Source organism: Vicugna pacos, chromosome 10 (genome assembly GCF_048564905.1).
Source record: "Vicugna pacos chromosome 10, VicPac4, whole genome shotgun sequence".
NCBI lineage: Eukaryota > Metazoa > Chordata > Mammalia > Artiodactyla > Camelidae > Vicugna > Vicugna pacos.
Genome location: NC_132996.1, coordinates 29,196,863 through 29,217,023, shown reverse-complemented (window position 1 = coordinate 29,217,023; position 20,161 = coordinate 29,196,863). Strand labels below are relative to the sequence as shown.

Below are 20,161 nucleotides of genomic sequence, written 5' to 3'. Positions count from 1 at the left end.
ATTCACCCACACTATTGGATTAAAAATGGCACTTAGAATGATAACTCCCAAATGTATATTACCAGCAAAAATCTGGAGATGTTTGCCTGGAGATTCACACCCACATGCGCACTGAAGAGTAATGGATATCTTTAGGTGAATTACTTTTAGTCATTTCATACACAGTGTATTCATAATTGAGTGTATTGATTTTTCTTAACTAATTCTCTATTCATTTAATCTTATGATCTGATGGAGCTTAAAATTCTGTCAATATAAAATGTAATTATCATCAAAGTGTATAAAATTATATTAACATATTTTCCTTGAATTTCAGAGTAAAATGTTTATTTATATACCTGTATACATGTAATAGAGTTTGACTGAGAGCTTTCACAATGACAGAGTACTTATCTATAACTTTAGATAGTGCTCCTAATCAAAAGAAAATTTATCTAGATATTTTTATGTAACAACATAATTTACTATTTCTATAGGAGGTGAGCATTGTGAAGAGAAATGGTACAAATCTGGAACAACAAGGAGATCTTAGGTAACTTGACATCTAAATTTCCGACTTTCTTATTGAGTGGCATTCCTGGCCTAGAGTTTGTCCATGCCTGGATCTCTGTTCCTTTCTGCTGTCTTTATGCCACTGCACTCTCTGGAAACAGCATGATCCTGCTTGTCATCATTACCCAGCAGAATCTCCACGAGCCTATGTACTGTTTCCTCTCTATGCTGTCAGCTGCTGACTTGGGCTTGACTCTTTCTACAATGTCAACAACGTTAGGTATCCTCTGGTTTGATGCTTGTGAAATCAGTCTAGATACCTGCATTATCCAGATGTTTTTTCTTCATGGATTTACCATCATAGAATCTGGGGTGCTGGTGGCTATGGCCTTTGACCGCTACGTGGCAATTTGTGATCCCCTGAGGTATGCTACCAAACTCACTAATTACACAGAATCATTCAGATGGGCCTCTTAATGATTATGCGCACAGTCACATTAATATTACCACTACTTTTGCTCCTTAAACCCCTCAATTTTTGTGGAGTGAATGTCCTTTCCCATTCCTACTGCTATCATCCAGATGTGATTAAATTAGCATGTTCAGATACTCGGGTCAATAGCATGTGTGGGTTAATTGATCTCATCCTGACCACAGGAGTAGATATACCATACATCGTCCTGTCTTACATCTTGATCATTCGCTCTGTCCTCAGTATTGCCGCCCCTGAAGAACGACACAAGGCCTTTAGCACCTGTGCCTCCCACGTTGGAGCAGTTGCTATTTTCTACATTCCCATGATGAGCTTGTCCTTGGTGCATCGCTATGGCCAGTCAGCCCCCAAAGCGGTCCATTCGATGATGGCCAATGTATACCTGCTCTTGCCCCCTGCGCTCAACCCCATCATCTACAGTGTGAAAACAAAACAGATTCGCAAGGCTATACTCAGGTTTCTCCTTAAAAAATAAACAGAGATGATTAAGTTTGAGGAAAACATGATAGAAGTGGCTTTCACTGTACAAAAGCAATCCTGGTATGTTACTGAATATTAGAAATTTTTTCTCATTTTTTTCACTTATTCAACAAATATTTAGTAAGCATTTTTGTGTTTTAGTCATGAAATATACATATAGTAAACCTTCAGGATTTTACAGTCCAATCAGGGAAACAGGAAAATAATAATAATGAAATAATAAATATAATACCTATAGTAACTATAGTAACCATAGTTAACAGACAGAACCTTAAAACTCAGTTGCCAAAAATGGTAGAAAAATTCAAAGGAAAAAGGAGCTACAAACCTGATGAGAATCACATCAGTTTTATTGCAATTGGCACAGTGGTCATAGGTAGGAGGGGGGCTTCATGAATCCCACAGCACTGGGGGCAGCAGTGTGCTGGAGCCAGCTCACACCTGCTTGCAGGAAGACACAGTGGGCATCTCTTCTCAACTCTGGGTTCAGTGATGTCATATTGGCAGCTTGAAATCAGCATTTACAACCGTGGGAATTGATAAACACGACAAATGAAGAGTTTTGTCTCTTTGTTTTAAGCTTCAGTTTACTAGCACACTAGTGACTGGGGGGTCTATCTTATGTTTGGCCTTGTGAGAAGCAATAGAAATTAGAATGTCCAGAAAATGTAATCCCTTGCACTCAAGAAACTTGAAGTCTAATGTGTGAAAGTAGTGATGTAGGCAAAAATGTTACAAAATAATGTATGAAGTGTTGTGATAGTTGATAATACAAGATTATACCCCTTGTCTGTGTTGCCATCTGAGTTTAAAATGTTCCCCAAGATAAATGGAGGAGAAGAGTACTTTGGAAGAAACTGTGGGAAAATCTAAGAACTGTTGTGTCACCATGTTACTCTTCATAGAGGAATGCTGTCCTGAATTTTAAATTCATACACCCTACCTGGACATAACACTGAAAAATAGGAAAACACAAAATCTTTTTTTTCTTTTATCCTTTTGTTTTCTCTATCCATCAGATCCTTCCAGGTGAAATTAGATTATAAGATTTTCATTAGTTGCTTAGGGAACATCTCTAGTTTAAACAATACTATTTTATAAAGAATTGATTTGTAGATTTGGTTTAGAAATTCGGCTGTGCTCCCTGAATTGTAAATGTGGGGAACTTTTGTTCTGGCAATTGTGCATGCCTGTTAGTTGCTTCAGAAAGAGAGAATGCATAAGAATATTAAAGCTGAAGGATTTTGTTTTGAGATTCTCATAGCACTACAGCATTATAAAGGTACTCCTAGCTTTTAAAGAAAAGAATCTAGATATCTTTGGAAACATCTGGCTGGAACTGAACATGAAAACAAGATGATGGGCAAGGAGAAAAGTATTGGGGAACTTCTATGAGGTGCCAACAAAACTTAGATAATTTTATTTAGCTTGGGTTGTCTTGGTCAACCAAATGTCTAGGATATGACATATACATGCCACTGAGTGTGAGCCATTAAAGGGACTAGACTATTGCCTGACTTAGTATGTCTAGTGGACTTGAAATATGTTTATTAAATTAGCATTCTAATAAATCACATTAGCTCAAGGGATCATCATTATCAAGATACTCATAAGAGAGCCTTGAAGATCTGGGTACCTCATCCGATAGGTCACAGGTAGAAATAAGAAAGGGACAAGGAAGGAAGAACAGCTGTATGAATGTGAAGTCATAACATTGTTTTCACTGTTTTTCCATACACTGTGGATGTCCTGATTGATTTGTGTGTACCTGTTGTTTTCTCTGTCTTTTCTCTCTATTCAATTGATTTATCTGATCAGTTTGTGAAAAAAAAATCCATCAAAATGTTTCCTGCAGAAGGATGGATCTAGTTGATGTTTCTCAGCCTTGAAGTAAGATGCTTACTTATCTACTTCATTAGCCAGTTTTACAAATAGGCTTTTATTGTCACCATTCCTCTGATGCAGCAGGTTAACCCCATGTTCAGTTATGCCACTTCTCACTCTAAAATACCACATTCTTTCTCTTTAGTTTTTAACCTACATTGTATTCATAGTTCTACTTCTATGAATCATTCTTCAACCAACAGAATAAAGTGGCTGAGGAAAGTGAGCAAGCTGGGATGGATAGATCACATAAGGTCAGAACACTCACCCTCAGATGACTTCCATGACAGGGCCCAAAGGACACACAATTCACTAAGGCTATTAGGAGTGACCTGTGAAAATTATCCCAGCATTACTAAGAAGTTAAGCAGTGGCTCTCCTCATCTGACCGGAGATGACCGTAGGAGTTGCAGTCACAGATCCAGGCTCATTAGTATCCGTGCATATGGTGAAGTCTTGACATAATAGAGGCCAGTTAGCAGTGCTTAATCACCAAAACCCAGAGGGCTGTGATGGTGAGAACCAACAAAGTCCAAAGGGCAGACAAGAGAGTTTAACATGCAAGCAGTTGTAGAGATGGTTAATTGAGCATGTCATCCCTGGGGCAAAACAGACAAGCAGCCAAAAAGGGGCTAGCTAGGTAACATCACAAAAAGAAGACAAGAATGGATGGATGAGAAAGAGGCTTAGAAGAACTGTTATACTCTGATATGAGCTTGACCTTGGGTGAAGGAGAGATAAGAGTAGGTTTTGGTAGAATGAAACATCTTAGACTATAGTGCAGTTCTAAACAGAATTAGCCACGGCTACTGGGTATCCACAAGTCAAAGTCACCTGTCAGGGGAGTCCTGTGTGTTCCAGAACTGGACCTGCCTTAGTTTCCTGGCCACCCTCAGCCATTGGCTGGAAGCAGCTTGTGGGAAGTGTGGCTTCCTTGGACTGTGATGGGTTTAAAAGCTCAGCAGCTAGGACCATTGTTCTCCCTAATCTCAAATGTCAAAGGCACATTTTAATCACCAGCACATCTGTCAAAATAAGAGGCAAATATGTAGGATAGTACAAGGTGGAACCAAACCACCAAACCTTGAAACAAGAGAAACCAGAGCATGTGCTCAGGAGGCATTTAACCATCTGCCACTTCCCAGTCTGCATGTGCCTCTCTTGAAACTTCAAACACTTAGGAAACGGAGTAGCAGAGTGAAGAATATATGAAAATTTTAGAATTATTTTTGCAGCTTTTCTGTAACCCAGAAATTATTTTGAAATATGTTGAAAATACTCATTAGAAAGCATCTCATTGGTCCTGCTGGAGTCAGGTATCAAAAGTCTCTACTACTCATCAGTCACGTGTACAAGCCCAGAGTATTGGGCCCACCTCTGGGTCTAAGGCTGCTGTCAGAAAAGGGAGAATATTTTGCCAAAGGACTACCCAATATCACTCTAATACCCACTCTTTATCCAACAGAGTGCATTAAGAACATTCAATTAGAGACAGATGTCTTTAAAGCAAAGTCAAGATCCTGGGGATTAAATGATTGGCTAAACAAAAGAATGTAGTCAAAAGTTTCCCTTTTAGCGAAACTGCTCAAGGCAAAAGTATCAAAGATTACAAAATCACTGATAAATAACAGAGCAGTTACATAAAATTACGGCGTGTAAACACGTTATTAGCACTCCATAGGCCAAGAGAGATGGCTTCAGATATTTTGAAGCAAAGATTAAAAGGTAATCAAGATTAAAAAAAAGTTACTTTGTTAGGCACAGAAATAATAAAATATCCCTCGCATGTAATTTATATTCTTATAAAATTTTCATGTTTATTATGTTAAATAATTACTTATTCTGACAATTTCTCTTTTATGAACTCAATTTAATACTAAATACTTTGCTGCTAATAACAAATAATACTACACACCATTAAACTTTAAGGAAACTAATAATTGTTAGTCTGGGACAATTTATGAGAATTAACCAAAATATGCAAAAAGCAACTACAAAATGTCTGTAGTAACTTAAATCTATGTTTCTATACTCATTGTCCTGTGTTGTGTTGGACAGACAGGAAAGAAATCCATTATTGAAAACTAATTTTCACAAAAATATACATTTATTTGTCCATCATTTATTCATTCAGTGACTATTTATCTACACCTACTATGTATAAAAATAAATAAAGCATACTCTCTAAAAACATGTATTCTCATGAAGTATTTTTAACCATGTCTTTTTACCAGAATAACCCATATGCCCAATTAATACCTCAAAGTCAGCAAGTCTGAAACCAAACTTATTTGGTTTCATTAAGAAACAAATCCTGTTGATGAGTGAAATTATTTCTGATAATGAAGAATGCAAGGTGATTCAAAGTTTTTTGTCTTTGAAAACACTTGACCAGTTGATCCTCTGACCTGGACATGTTTCTGTTTAAATTTCTATTTGATCAACTGTGTCTACCAGTACATGTCAGATAAAGAAAAAAATATGTTTTAGCCTAAATAACTAAGACTAAATAAGATAATGCACTTGAAATTACTTGGAAAATAATAATCACTATACAGATGTTAATTAATATAATCCTTGAGAACCAACCTATTTTTTTTCTGAAAGTTGCTTCCACTTGAGTCATGCTGTTGCCAAATCTTTCTTCTTGTATTGAAAGGGCTACCCCTCTGGTGCCCCTTGACTTGTGATTCTGTTTTACTCCTTGCTTCTGAATTGTAGGAATACATGTTTTCATTTTAACAAACAATGCATATACACTGTGTACCTGGTACTATGCTATTACCTGGAGATACTTTCAAAGCATTCACTTAGTTGTACATAAAAATCTATAAATAGATTCTTTACAAGAAGCACACAGAATAAAAACCAAGAGGAAAATACCAGATCATCATCTTAAATGCAGTATCCATGTTCAAAGTAACAGTTCAATTTCATTTTTAATTAAAACATGTAAACAGAGAGTTACTGCGTCATTGTGTTTATTTTTCTTTGTTTGGTTCTTTTTCACCTGTCTTAGCATCCACATTTCCTGATGCCAGATAAGCAATCTGGAGCCAGGAAGGCAAAGCACAAAAGAAGAAATCCCCCTAGGGTGTGTTTATCCCAGTTGGGTAAATGACTACACCATCAAGATTCCTTATAAAAATTCTCCATTCATAGAGGTAAATGGGTGATCTTCATATACCCACTCTAAGTAAGAGTAAAAGAAGTCTTTCCTCTCATCTAAGGGCCAAGTCAAGCAGCAGTTTTCAGATCAGAAACAGTACTTGCTCCTGTCTATAGTAAAATCTGTCTGATGACTCTAAGCTGCATCGTGAGTAGCTTAGCTTAGCTAAACAAAGGGAAGACTTTTCTTGGAAGTGAAGTTAAAGACAATAATTCACCTAGTCTTGTGGCATTTGCTCCATCAACATCTCTATTTGTATTCCTTCTAATTTTCCAGATTTTGAATGGTAAGACTTTCCCCACTTACCCCTGGTACTTTATCTTCAAGCCCTCTGAGCTCCTGGTTATTCTTAATTCCCACTCTTTTATTGACTTTTTTGACCCTGATGCCTATTCAGAAATCCCAAATCCTGTATAGATGTTTCACTTTAGTTTAGTTTAGTTAATGATGGTAAAAGCTGTTCTATATATATATATAGAACACACACACACATATATATTTCTTGATACATACAATAGTCAAACCTCAAAAATACAGTCATTGACATAACCTCACTATTTTTTAACTTAATTTCTAATTGGTTTACATTTACTGCAGCATATTTATTGCATATGGTGTCCTACGTCTGCAGCAATCTGATTTATCTTTTTTATTTTGAACATAAGGGCCAGTATGACACAGGAAAATGACCATACCCTTTGAGTCAGACAGATCTGGACTCACACACTGGCTCCATTATATCTACTGATGGGAACCTTCAATAATTTCTTTTCTCTGAACATAAGTCAGCTCACCTGAAAACGAGGAATGTCAGTCACTGCCTATTTCATGGTGCCATTAAAGTAACAGTGTAGACATATCTAGCAAAGAATCTGGCCCAATATTAATTTTTCTTCTCTCTGAGAACAATTAAAACTATCCTCTCATCAGTCTTCCAACCTTTCACCTACTTCATATTTCAGGTCCCAGACACAGACGGCAGTGCCTCCCTTCAACATAATCAAACAACAGTCACTGCTTCACCTCCATGTAAGTAACTTGTAACATTGCACAGACTATTTTCCTAAATTCAGAAAATGTATATGTTTTGTTTTTAATCGGGTAAGTCGAATGTTTGAATGTGTTTTCATCTGATTTAACTTGGAACACAATGTGCTCTTTCAGGCTCCAGACCCCACAGTCTTCTTTTGGAACAGTCATTTTTCTTCCACTTGTTTTGGTTTGTTTTTCCAGGGATGGTAATTATCTGTATGTTGTCTTTTCACTTTTTGCCCTTCACAAATATAATTGTCTCATTGTTTTCTTTTTATTATTTACTCCTGTGCATTTATGGGAGAGTTTTCAAATATATTCTCCTAATTGAACTGATTTAAATTACTGTACCTCAGTTCTGCTTTTGATTGTATCTGACATTTGCTTTAATTCATTATGTTTGTAGTATCTCATAATTTTGGCCTTTTTCCCCAATTTTTTTCTTTAATAATGATATACAGTGCTATTGTCTGAGTTACCTTAGGGTATTTTCTTCTCAGTTCTACAGGGGTTTTAACATCTTTGATGATGACCGAGTCTTTATGATGTAATAAGGAATGTGCTGTGTGGTTTACAGACATTATTAAATGTTCATATATGCTTATACTTTGACTTTTCCAGATGCTCTTCCCTTTTAATTTGTATGCAATATTTTAAAGATTTTATGCTAGCATATATTTTCCTTTATACACTCCCTAGCAGAAAGCAAGGTCTGTCACACCTAGTTTTTCAATAAACTCTTCATGGGGCTTGCTCATGGCTGCTGTCACAAGTATGATTATGTAGAGTGCACTTTCTGGTCTGATTTGCAGTTTCACTAAGTAACACCCATGCCACTAACGTCATCTAGTTCTTTGCCACTTTGAAATAATGGAGGAAATTAAAACCTAAATTCCAAAATTGTGCTGTTGCCAGATTTATTCTGTTTCCTCTTCTACTGACAAAGATGTACTTGAGCGAATATTTCAAAATTCAGTGTGTCTCTACTAATGCTACCCCTCGCACCAATATCTTTGCCTGTTTTTCTTGAGGTGAGATGTCTGGTGCAAGGAGAATGCTCTGGGTCACTTTATAGTTAAGCATCTTATAGAAAGAGATGCCTCTTTTTATTTTGGTGTGGACTCTGGATTCCTGAGTGTAGACTATGGTAATGGTGTTAAGTGCTATCCTATGTTTTGACTTAATTCATCTCCATATTCCTTAGTTAGGAGCAGTTAATCACTCTAAAAACATTCTGGAAGAAGGCTACCTATCAGTTTTAACATTGATATTTCTTTGGTCTATTCCTTTTCCCCTTTTTTGAGAATTTGATAGAAATTGAGAGAGACTGTTTCAGGAAGTACTGGTTAAAGATACTTTATAATGAAAGTCTACTTAAAATCTTAGGAAAACTCTAAGAGTGATACACTGTATAAATTAGAAAGAATTGCAGTGCAGACAGATATTGATGATCAACACATGGGAGGTGAGAATACATTCATATTTCTGAATTAGGCAACCTGATACATCAGGCTAGCATAGATCTGTAGACCTACAATTGAGCCATAGAGCTATCAATCAAAACGGGAAAAAGCAGAATACACACGCTGCGGGGGCTCTGTGGACTAATGCAGGTGTGGTAGTTTTGCGCTTGAGTTTCTTTAGTGGAGAAATCGAAGAGGTAAACATATGGGTCTGATATTTAAGAGGGTAGCCTGGGATGAATTAAATATTTTAAAGTAGTAAAGTAAATGAATAAAAAGGATTGTCCATGGAATGCTATGGAATCGAAAGTATGTAGAAATAAGTAACATGTTTGGAGAAATAAGGATGCTGATTTTTAACTAAATCTGTAAGTAAGTTATGTAGCTAATTAGATGATAAAATTGTATTAAAATGGGCCTACTTAGTGGAAATGATCTTGGATGGCATTCCAAAGGAACTACAGAAGACTTAAAGAAGTTAAAAATGTATTTTGAGCAATAGCTTATTTTTATAAAAATGTTATGTCCACTGCAGATTAATTTCAATTAGAGCATCTCATGCTTAAGAGTTTCCTATTTGCTAAAATTAAGCTGCATTCATTTATTTAAATAGCATACAAAACATATACAATCCAGAAATAAAACTGTTTGAACTCTGAACCATAGAAATGTCAAATAAGAGATTTACATAGATATCTCTAACATATTTGCCTTGTTTATTAATAGAGAATTATATCATTGTTGATGTAGAATTATATCATCATTATTATAATTATTATTTTCATTAGAATATGTAGTGTAGTTTTTAATAGCACAGGCTCTAAAGTCTTAATTTTCTCATTCCTAATGTCATCCCTTTCAGATTTTACAACATTTGGCAATTTATCCTAACTTTTAAATTTCTCTTTATTTTTATCTGTAATAAAAACCTCTCTCTTTTAGGTTTGCCATAGGCTCAAATGAAATAATCTATATAAAATACTTAAAACATTGTATAGGATATGGTCTTAACATTCACATAATGTTATATATCTGAGTAACCCTATAAGAGATCAAAGGCCAGATTAAGGACCAGGGTATACATGTTACAAAAGATTATTATTGTTTTCCTCGTTGATTTTTACCACAACACAGGCAGCCCCATAGTGGTAAGCAAGGCAGTATTTTAATGTTACAGTTCAAGAATATCAAGCTTCAGATTCACGGGACCCGAAGCATCTTCCCTCTAGTTCCCTTTAATAAATAAATGTAATGAGAAAGGATGAACTGACATTATCTAGGGTGGAGTCTTAGGTATATGTAATCCCTGAAAAAGAGATGTTTCCCTGCAAAGTTACAATGATTTTTCACTTAGATTCTGAGTTTAATAATTCTAAAGGTCCAAGGCAGAATTAGTCAATTATTCTCTTAGGCCAAGTCCTGCTCATGGTTAAATAGAATATTTCAGGAAGAGCAAATGAAATACAAATCAATTAGTAAATACATACTGAATATTTACTATAAGTGAAGAAATCTACAAGACAGAGATAAGCTAAAATTAACCTTTTATTCTAACGAGTCCTCATTAATAAGCATCAGTTTATAATCCAGTTGAAAATTTAAAATGTAATAAAAAATACTGGTAAGGGTACAGGATAATAAGTGATAAACACCAAATAGATTTAGCTAAGTAAAATGAAATTAAATTGAACTCCAATAAATATCTTATTTCAGTGATGAATTTCACAGACATGATACTGAGTGAAAAAAACGCAAGATGCAAATAGTATACACTGCATGATTCCATTTACATCAAGATCAAGAACAGAAATTATGGTAATAGAAGTCAGACCAATGGTTACTATAAAAGGGAACATGGATGAGGATGAAGTCTTCTTGGTTAGTGGTAATAATTTGTAGTTGATCTCAGAAGTGGTTACACTAGTGTGTATAGATGCCAAACTTAACTGAGCTGTACTCTAAAGTCTTGTGCACTTTACTAAATGTGCGTTTAATTTCAAATAAAAATAATTTTAAAATTCTAAATTTAGAAAGTCAAGCTCTTACAAGAGAATTCTGCTCCTGCAGCATAATGACAATTTTCCATAATTCCACTTTCCCTACTTTCCTCTTGACTGGGGCTCCTGGACTTGAATGGGCCCATGTCTGGATCTCCATCCCCTTCTGCTGCCTCTATATAACTGCTCTTTCTGGAAATTTCTTGATCCTGTTCGTAGTCCTCACTGAGCCAAGCCTCCATGAGCCCATGTACTATTTCCTCTTCATGTTGTCCACCACCGACATTGGCTTATGCATCTCCACACTGGTGACGGTACTGGGAATATTCTGGGTCAATGCCCAGGAAATTAGCTTCAATGCTTGCTTATCACAGATGTTCTTCATTCATCTTTTCACTTTCATGGAATCTTCAGTGCTCCTGGCTATGGCCTTTGATCGCTTTGTGGCCATTTGTAACCCCTTGAGATATGCCACCATTCTAACGCACACAAGGATCGCACAGATTGGTTTAGCAGTCATCACCAGAGGGACAGTCATTCTGACACCACTAGTCCTGCTTCTTAAGCGTCTATCATTCTGCAACAGTCATGTGCTCCATCACTCCTACTGCTTCCACCCTGATGTGATGAAGCTCTCGTGTTCAGATACAAAGATTAATAGTGCACTTGGACTAACTGCAATTATCTCTACTGCTGGAGTGGACTCTGTCTTTATCCTGCTCTCCTACGTCTTGATTATTCGCTCAGTTCTCAACATCGCATCCCCAGAGGAGAGGAAAAAAGCCTTCAGCACTTGCATTTCTCATATCACTGCTGTGGCCATATTTTACATTCCTCTGATCAGCCTGTCTTTTGTTCACAGATTTGGAAAACATGCTCCACGCTATGTGCCCACACTCATTGCTAATGTATACTTGCTCGTTCCCCCTGTGATGAACCCCATCATCTATAGCATAAAAACAAAGCAGATTCAGAAAGCTATGCTCAAACTTGTATGTTCCAATGGACTTCATATTTAACAATTCTGCTCCCATAATGACCTATTTCAAAGTCAGTGAAAATTTACCACAAATTGGAGTTAAAAACCTGTACAATTTTAGAGTTGGGTGGAGCTAGACATTATCCAGTTTGAACATCTCCACAATTTAGTTAATTCCACCTAAAGCAATCGTAGCTTTTCTACCACTAAAATATCAATTCAGAGTTTCACTACTTCTCCACTAACTTGTTCCTATAGATGACTAACCAAACTCTCATCTCTATTCTATTTCTGCCCAAAAGTACCCATCATTCACTTTGAACTAATTTTCCAAATATCCAGCTCAAATAAAATTCTAAAACAAACTAGTAGATATCTCTTTCATGGTTATTTCTTATACACCAACTAAGCAAAGCAAAATCTCCCATCTATGATGAAGTCCTCCACAGTTAGGGTTCAACTTTCCTTTAAAGTTTAATCTACCTATTTCTCTCTTCACATGTTTTATAAGTCTAAGGAAATCTGTCCGCTAACTGCTCTGTCATGTACATGCAATTTTCCTAATGGTGTGCTTTACTATTGATGCCACTTTAACCCCAACACCTACTACTACAACTGGAAACTACCTATGTGTCAAGGGTCATCTTTAAATATCTTCTCTATTAAATTTTTCACGATTACTCCAATGACATCTGATCTCTCATTCTCATAATTTGCCCTTTATAGTGCTCTATCTGTATCTTTTTTGCCTTCAAGTGTTTTTGACTATACACTTGTACATAATTATTATAGTTTCCACAAGGCTGTAAATTCCCTAAATTAAAAAAAAGTCTTGATTTTCTTTTTTTAATATAATTTTCTTTTTTATTTTATTTTTATTGAAATGTAGTTGATTTATAATGTTTCAGGTGTACAGCAAATCGATTCAGTTATACATATACATACATGCATATATATACACATGTATTTTCAGTCTTTTCCATTAGAGCTTATTACAAGAAATTGAATATAGTTCCCTGTGCTATACAGTAGGTCCTTGTTTATCTATTTTATATATAATGGTGTGTATGTGTTAATCCCAAACTCCAAATTTATGCCTCCCCCTCTCTCTCTTCTTCATAGTTTGTTTTCTATGTCTGTGTCTCTTTCTAGTTTGTAAATAAAATGTGTTATCTTTTTTTTTAGTTCAAATCTATGATTCCAGTAGGTCTCATTATACACTATACCTTGTAAATTTTACCAGCATCTTACTAATTTAGCATATAAGGAAATCATGCTTTTCCATCTCCCTTAAATGTTGACAGGAAATAAGTTTTAAATAGAGCAACAAAAATCAGGATGTAAAAAACATATCAAGTGTTTGAAATGATAATACCTATACATTCATATGACTGTATAGAGATAAGGAAAGATGATAGCATATGGCTGTTGAAGAAAAAAAATCACATGAATACTAGACATTTTACTAATTCACATGTATATGTAACATGAAAGTTTATTTTTTTAATGTTGTTCTACCAATTTTACTATCTTGGAGAAGCACTGATATGTACCATGGTGGAACTTTAACAGATTTTGAATTTACAAAAATGGGATTCGAGGCCTAGTTTTTCCACTGCATGAAATATTACAAAGTTTATCTCTCTAGCTTTTACTTTCTTGGATGAAAAACTTCAATTTTATAAGAAATATGATTTTTACATTAAATGAGATAATTCACTTAAAGCACATAGTATGGGACGCATTGTGGGATTCTACAAATGGTATGTCTTAGCTTCCTTTCAAAGTAACTGTAAGTATTATCATCTCCAATTTACCAGTGAGAAAATTTGATCAAAAATATTCTAAGTCCTCTGATTTGAAAAATTTTGCATATTAACTTTTGAGTGAGGCCAGAAAACTGAGTGAGATTTTGATTTAATTTCACTTAATATACTTTTCAGTCAAATAATTATGAAGTCAATGGAACATGAATGACCTTATCATCAATAACTATTCTATAATCACTAAAACATGCACTTGAAATTTTCTGCTTAGGGCTCTTTCTATAACCTCTCATGTCAGCGCGATATCATGTACACACGAACACCATGCGGAGAGAAGCAAAGCAGTTCTCTGTTTACTGATTCTTGTAAAAGGGTTTATATAGGACATGCACGATGCCTCACATACCATCTAAGTTATAACAATGTTAATAATCTTGATCTATTTAGGTTCCCAGGCTACTGCAGTAAGCATAGGATGTTACATATCAAGGACAGATTGTTTTAAAGTTCATCACAAAACTTCATTAAGTAGGCCATCTCTTATCCAGCCAGCTATGTGACATTTCCCACACCTTGTTTATCAGTTCAGCCCATGGCTTATTCTCTAGAGCCTTCAGGCGGGAGCCTACATTTCACATATTTAAGATACTAAGTAATGTCTACGAGCACATTTCTGTGATGTCTTTTTCAACTGCAATTGCATAGAACAATAATGGAGATGATCTAATTCAATCACCTTAACATTAACATTAAATGACAAGACTAAAGACGTGTCTCTTCTGAACCCAAGCTGAGTATCCTCAGACATAAGGTATGCTGGGATCCCAGTAGCCTATAAGAGGAATAAAAATTGAGACTGGATAGTAATAAAAGCTGGAGATTAAAAAAGAAATGTAGACAGCAACACTACATGTATTCACAAGAGGTGTCCCAAACTAAGATTTGGAGCCAGAATGTTTCACAAAGGAAGTAAAATTGTGTAGGTATAACACAGCTGCAGGAGTATATTCCTCACAACAAACAGTTGGAGCATTGTGGTTCTGAATGTTCATAAGTGACCAGTGGGATTCCAGCCAATGATTGGGACTATGAGGAAATCCTCCCGTTTTCAAGAAGCCAAAGAGAAGAAACTTAAGAATAGAGCACCACCAGATTGACTTAGTGAAGATCTTAGCAAGACCTTCTGATGTATAAGGGGACTAGATCAAAGAGTTCAGTCAATATGAGAAAGGAGAAAGGAAAGAGAAGAACATGTATCCAGGACCTCTTCTACATAACAATAAGTCTCATTTCAGTTGCCACCCACCCCCCGCCCCCGGTGGAGATGAAAGCTCAAATGTGTCATTTACTTTGACGAAGACAGGCTCTGTAAGTGTACTGTTCTGAGGCTGTAGGCAAGTAAAGGGTGGCAATGATTCCAACAACACTAGACTGGAGAGGGAAGGATCTAATATCAGGTCTCTGCATACCCAGTTCACTCTTAGCCCTGAAATTTAATTCAGTTGCCTCTGAAAGGACTAATTGCTAAAGGTGAAGTTACAGAATTTTCTTTTAACAGTTATGTAGCTACACAACTACAGTGACAACACATATGAAAAGAAAAAGAAAATCAAGAGCAGAAATGTAACCACAGATTAGAAACAACCTTAGCAAGACGGGTAAGATCAATTGGCCAAGAAATAATGAATAGGATATTTTGATGTGGGTAAAATTATTTCCTTAAATAAAATTACTTCCTAAAAAGACTATATATTTTTTAAATGTATGATAAAGTTCCATGATAATGTGCTAGTATTAACACAGATATTCTAACACATGTATTTTTTTATTAAATAATAAATCTTATTTTTCAAAACTAATATTATTTTTGAGATCTCCATTAAATTCTTTGTATTTTTGAATTATATTGATCCAATTCTCCCTCTGTGTTTGGAGCACAAAAATGGGGGACAATGCTTAGGATCAAAGTGGAAAATGACAAAAAGTACCCCTGAGATTGAAAAGAAAAAAAAAAGCTCTATTCTCTATTGTGAATCAGGAAACAAGAATTATGGAGGGGAAGTTTAATACAGCAAAAAGAAAATAAAAACTAAGGAGCAAGAAAGAGAGGTTAGCATCCTAGGAATAAACTCCAATTTGATTTATCAAATGGCAGTTAATAAAAATCACAATGAAATTGCTGAATGATGTTTTCATTTCTCATTCTAGGATATTTGATTTCAGCACCATTATTCTTCCATAGCCATCATGTCACTTTATCCTAACATCACTTCCTCTTTTCTGATCTTTTTCCTGACGGAGTTCCAGGACTAGAAGCTGCCCATGCCTGGATCTCCATCCCCTTCTGCTGTCTCTACATAATTGCCCTCTTGGGAATGGCATAATCCTATTGGTCATCATCATTGAGGCATGTCTCCATGAACCTATGTACTATTTTCTCTCTATGCGCTCAACCACTGATGCAGGATTGTGTATTTCAACGCTAGTCACTATGCTGGGCATATTCTGGTTCCATGCAAGATAGATCAGTTTCAATGCCTGTGTTGCCCAGACATTCTTCATTCAACTTTTTACTGTCATGGAGTCTTCAGTGCTCCTGGCGATGGCCTTTGACCACTTCTTTGCTATTTGTAATCCACTGAGATAGACAAACATTTTGACTGATTTCAGAATCATCAAGGTGTGGTTTGCCATCCTTGTCAGAGGGGCAGTGATCCTAATGCCTCTGGCTCTGCTTCTTAAATGTCTGTCCTTCTGCAAAAGCTGTGTGCTCCATCAGTCTTACTGTTTCCGTCCTTATATAATCCAGCTCTCATGCTCTGACAATAAGATCAACAATGTTTTAGGACTTACTGCCCTCATAGTTACCGCAGGAGTGGACTCCATCTTTATCCTTCTCTCCTATATCCTGATTATTAAGATCGTCCTGAGCACCGCTTCCCCAGAGGAGCAGCATAAGGCCTTTAGCACTTGTGTCTCCCACATACGTGCTGTTCACATCTTCTACATCCCTTTCATCAGCTTGTGCTTTGTCCACAGGTGTGTGAAAAAGGCACCCCCTTATGTGTACACTCTCATGGCCAATGTGTACTTGCTTATTCCGCCAGTGATGAATCCATTATCTATAGTGTAAAAACCGAGCAGATCTGTAGGACCATTAAAAAAGTCTTCTTCCCCAAGGGATCTGAAGTCTGACTCTAACAACTCTGCAATAAAAGCTACTCCTTAGCTATCACTTCTAAGACCTGATGTTTAATCAATATGATCTCTTCTATCCATGACTGGAAATCAAAAAACACAGAAAGTTGGGTGGGGTGGGCGGGGGATGTGGTTTGGTGGAAATTTATATTTTTAATTTTTAGATTTTTTATATTTATTACTGAAGTATAGTTGATGTACAAAATTATATAAATTATAGGTGTGCAATAGAGTGATTCAGTTTTTAAAGGTTATACTCCATTTATAGTTATTATAAAATATTGGTTATATTCCCCATGTTGTACAATATACCTTGTAGCTCATTTTATACATAATAGTTTGTACCTCTTAATCCCCTACCCCTATTTTGTCCCTTACTCCTTCCATCTCCACACTAGTAATCACTAGTTTGTTCTCTGTATCCCTTAGTTTGATTCTTTTTTTGTTGTATACACTAGCTTGTTGTATTTTTTAAATTCTACATATAAGTGTTATCATACAGTATTTGTCTTACTTGATCTGACTTATTTTACTTAGCATAATATCCTCCAAGTCCATCCATGTTGTTGCAAATGATCTGCTTTTTTTGTATAGAATATCCTGAGAAATCTATTTTAAAAATTCTTAAAACTAATAAATGACTTCAGCAAAGTTGCAGAAAACAAGATCAATGTATTAAAAAATTATTGTATTTTTATACACTAAAAAAGAAAAATCCAAATCTAAAATTAAGAAAATAATCATTTACAATAGCAACAAAAATAATAAAAATACTTGGAAATAAATTTAGCCAAGGAGATACAAAACTTACACAATGAGAACATTGTACACAAAAACACTGCTCAAAAAAATTAAAGAAATCATAAAGAAATAAAAAGATATGCCATGTCTATGGATTTTAAGACTTAATGTGGTTAATATGGCTATACTTCCCAAATTGATTCTTAGGTACAGTGAAATCTCTATCAAAATTCAAGTTTGTTTCTTTACCTAAATTGACAGACTGCTCTCAAAATATGTATGGAATTTTAAGTCACCGAGAATAGCAAAAGTCATCTTGAAAAGGCAGCAAAGTTGAAGGGTTCACACTTAGTAATTTCAAAATGTACTACACAGCTCCAGTAATCCAGATAGTGTAATACTGGCATAGAACAGACATGTAGTTCAATGAAATAAAATTGAGAGTACAAAAATAAGATGTCACATTTCTTGTCAATTGATTTTTGACACAACGTATCAAGAAAGTTCAATGAGGAAAAATTGTTTTCAACAAATGGTGCTGCCACCCAAATGTCCATCAACTAAAAAATGCCTATCTATAGCTTGATATATTCATACAGTAGATTATTACCTGCCAATGAAGAAGAGTGAAGTATTTACACTTAACCACAAATGGATGAACCTTGAAAATATTATGCTAATTTAAAAAAGCCAGTAACAAAAGACTACATACTATATTAATTCATTTATATGAAACGTTCAGTATAGGCAAATCTACAGATACACAGAGTAGATTAGTGGTTGCCTAGGGTTGTGGGGGATGGAAGGTATTGAGATATAACTGCTCATGGGTAGGGTTTCCATTGTGGATTATAAAATGATCTAAAATTTACTGTGGTGATAGTTTCACAAATCTGTGAATATACTAAAAGCCATTGAACTTTTACATATTAAATAGATAAGTTGTATTGTATGTGAATTGTGTCACGATAAAACAGTTATGTTTTTCAAAAAAAGAAGATTGGAGATTATATAAGAGAGGTAGAGAAAGTGCACATGTCCAAACTGCTCTCACTCTAGAAAAAGAAGAAAATGTGCTCGAAATAAAGATTAAATTAATAGTAACACCAGACTATAAATACAAGCATAATCAGTGATCTGTAAATTTGGCCAATCCGTGAAAGATAGAACAAAATTAAAATAACACTGATAGATGAAACTGTAGCCCAAAATATGCACAAGAGAATACTGAAGGGGAAGTGGGAGTTACTCTAAGGGATAGTCTGAGTTCTGGGCTATTGGATTGGAGAACTCCATTAAAATATTCAGTCATTTCACTTCTGTCCCTCTAACCCTAACCTGGCTCTCTTTGTGTCATATTCTAGTCCACAGAGAAATTAGCTTAAAGGTAGAAAAAGTGAATGCAAATAGTTCTGCCAACTGAGGCAGGTCTGCACCTTAACTCATTGGCAATATCCAGGGGGAACAGAGAGCCCCTATGCGCAGACGAAGAGCTAATAGTATATTTTCCTTCCCCACGACAGGATGTCCCCTTCCTCACAATACTGAGGGCAGTAAGTCTGTAGAAAATAGAAGCAATATCCGTGAAAATATGAACAGAAAATCTTAAATATACAGAAGATTGCAGTGTAGAATTCCTAGATACATCATTTCAGAGGGGCTATGAATTAACAGGAAATAGCAACATGTATACACACACACCCACACACACACCTACACTTTAACATTAGAATTAAGTAATAGAATATTAAATCCAGGATATTTTTGGAGTATCAGAGTTATACATGTGGCATATCTAAGCGTACCTTCACTTATGCACTAGAAACCTAAATGTGGGGGAGAGGTAGGGGAGAGCAGAGCTGCTGAAAACTGTCTTCATGCGTTGGGACATGATTAGACCAGAGCCTGATTTCTTAACCAGCCATAGTCCTTAGGTTGCAAATACTTAGAGCTTCCACCTTCATTCAGAAAGAACGTACCCAAATAAACTAACTGTTTCACAGAAATATGTACAAATGTCTGAGGTATTCAAGGAAAGTTCAGTGTCAGACAGCTAGGGCATACCAAATAATGTGTGCAGAGACATGGGGAGAGAAGCAGTCAGTGTGTAGGCCTCTAGAACCCGAAGGGGCCCACTAAGCATTGTGCATCCTTGGGCTGGAAAGCAAGACACAATATTTGCCCTTTACTGTTCAGGAGATGTCCTGGCATAGCTCAGACACTGAGCCACTAAAAGTTTTACTGATGTGGCAGGCCTCTGTTTTTGCAGGCTTGCCAGCCAGCCTCTGGACTGTGTGTGTTGCTAGCTACTCCTTGTCCACGCTGCATGATTAGCATGATTTTATCATTTCATCATAGAGTGGTCCAGTGTGATGCTCTGTGGATACCCTGCTGTTCCAGGTCTCTTAATACTATATTATTTCCGAGTTCCGGAAAGACAGCATAGCCCTGGGTCAAGACTGAACGC

The 20,161-nt window shown here is 35.9% G+C and overlaps 2 protein-coding genes and 1 pseudogene across 2 annotated transcripts; all 3 read left to right on the top strand.

The window, feature by feature from the left end:
- The first annotated feature begins 498 nt into the window (after positions 1–498).
- LOC102544226 (olfactory receptor 51F1-like) lies at positions 499–1,460 on the top strand. The gene is given in 2 exon segments (XM_015238381.2): positions 499–939; positions 942–1,460. Coding segments are annotated over 2 exon segments (960 nt in total).
- A 9,624-nt stretch (positions 1,461–11,084) lies between these two features.
- On the top strand, positions 11,085–12,029 carry LOC102543960 (olfactory receptor OR51C1-like). The gene has a single exon (XM_006203573.2). The coding sequence runs from the start codon at positions 11,085–11,087 to the stop codon at positions 12,027–12,029; it is 945 nt and encodes a 314-aa protein (XP_006203635.2).
- A 3,973-nt stretch (positions 12,030–16,002) lies between these two features.
- LOC102543711 (olfactory receptor OR51C1-like) lies at positions 16,003–16,950 on the top strand (annotated as a pseudogene).
- The last annotated feature ends 3,211 nt before the right edge of the window (positions 16,951–20,161 follow it).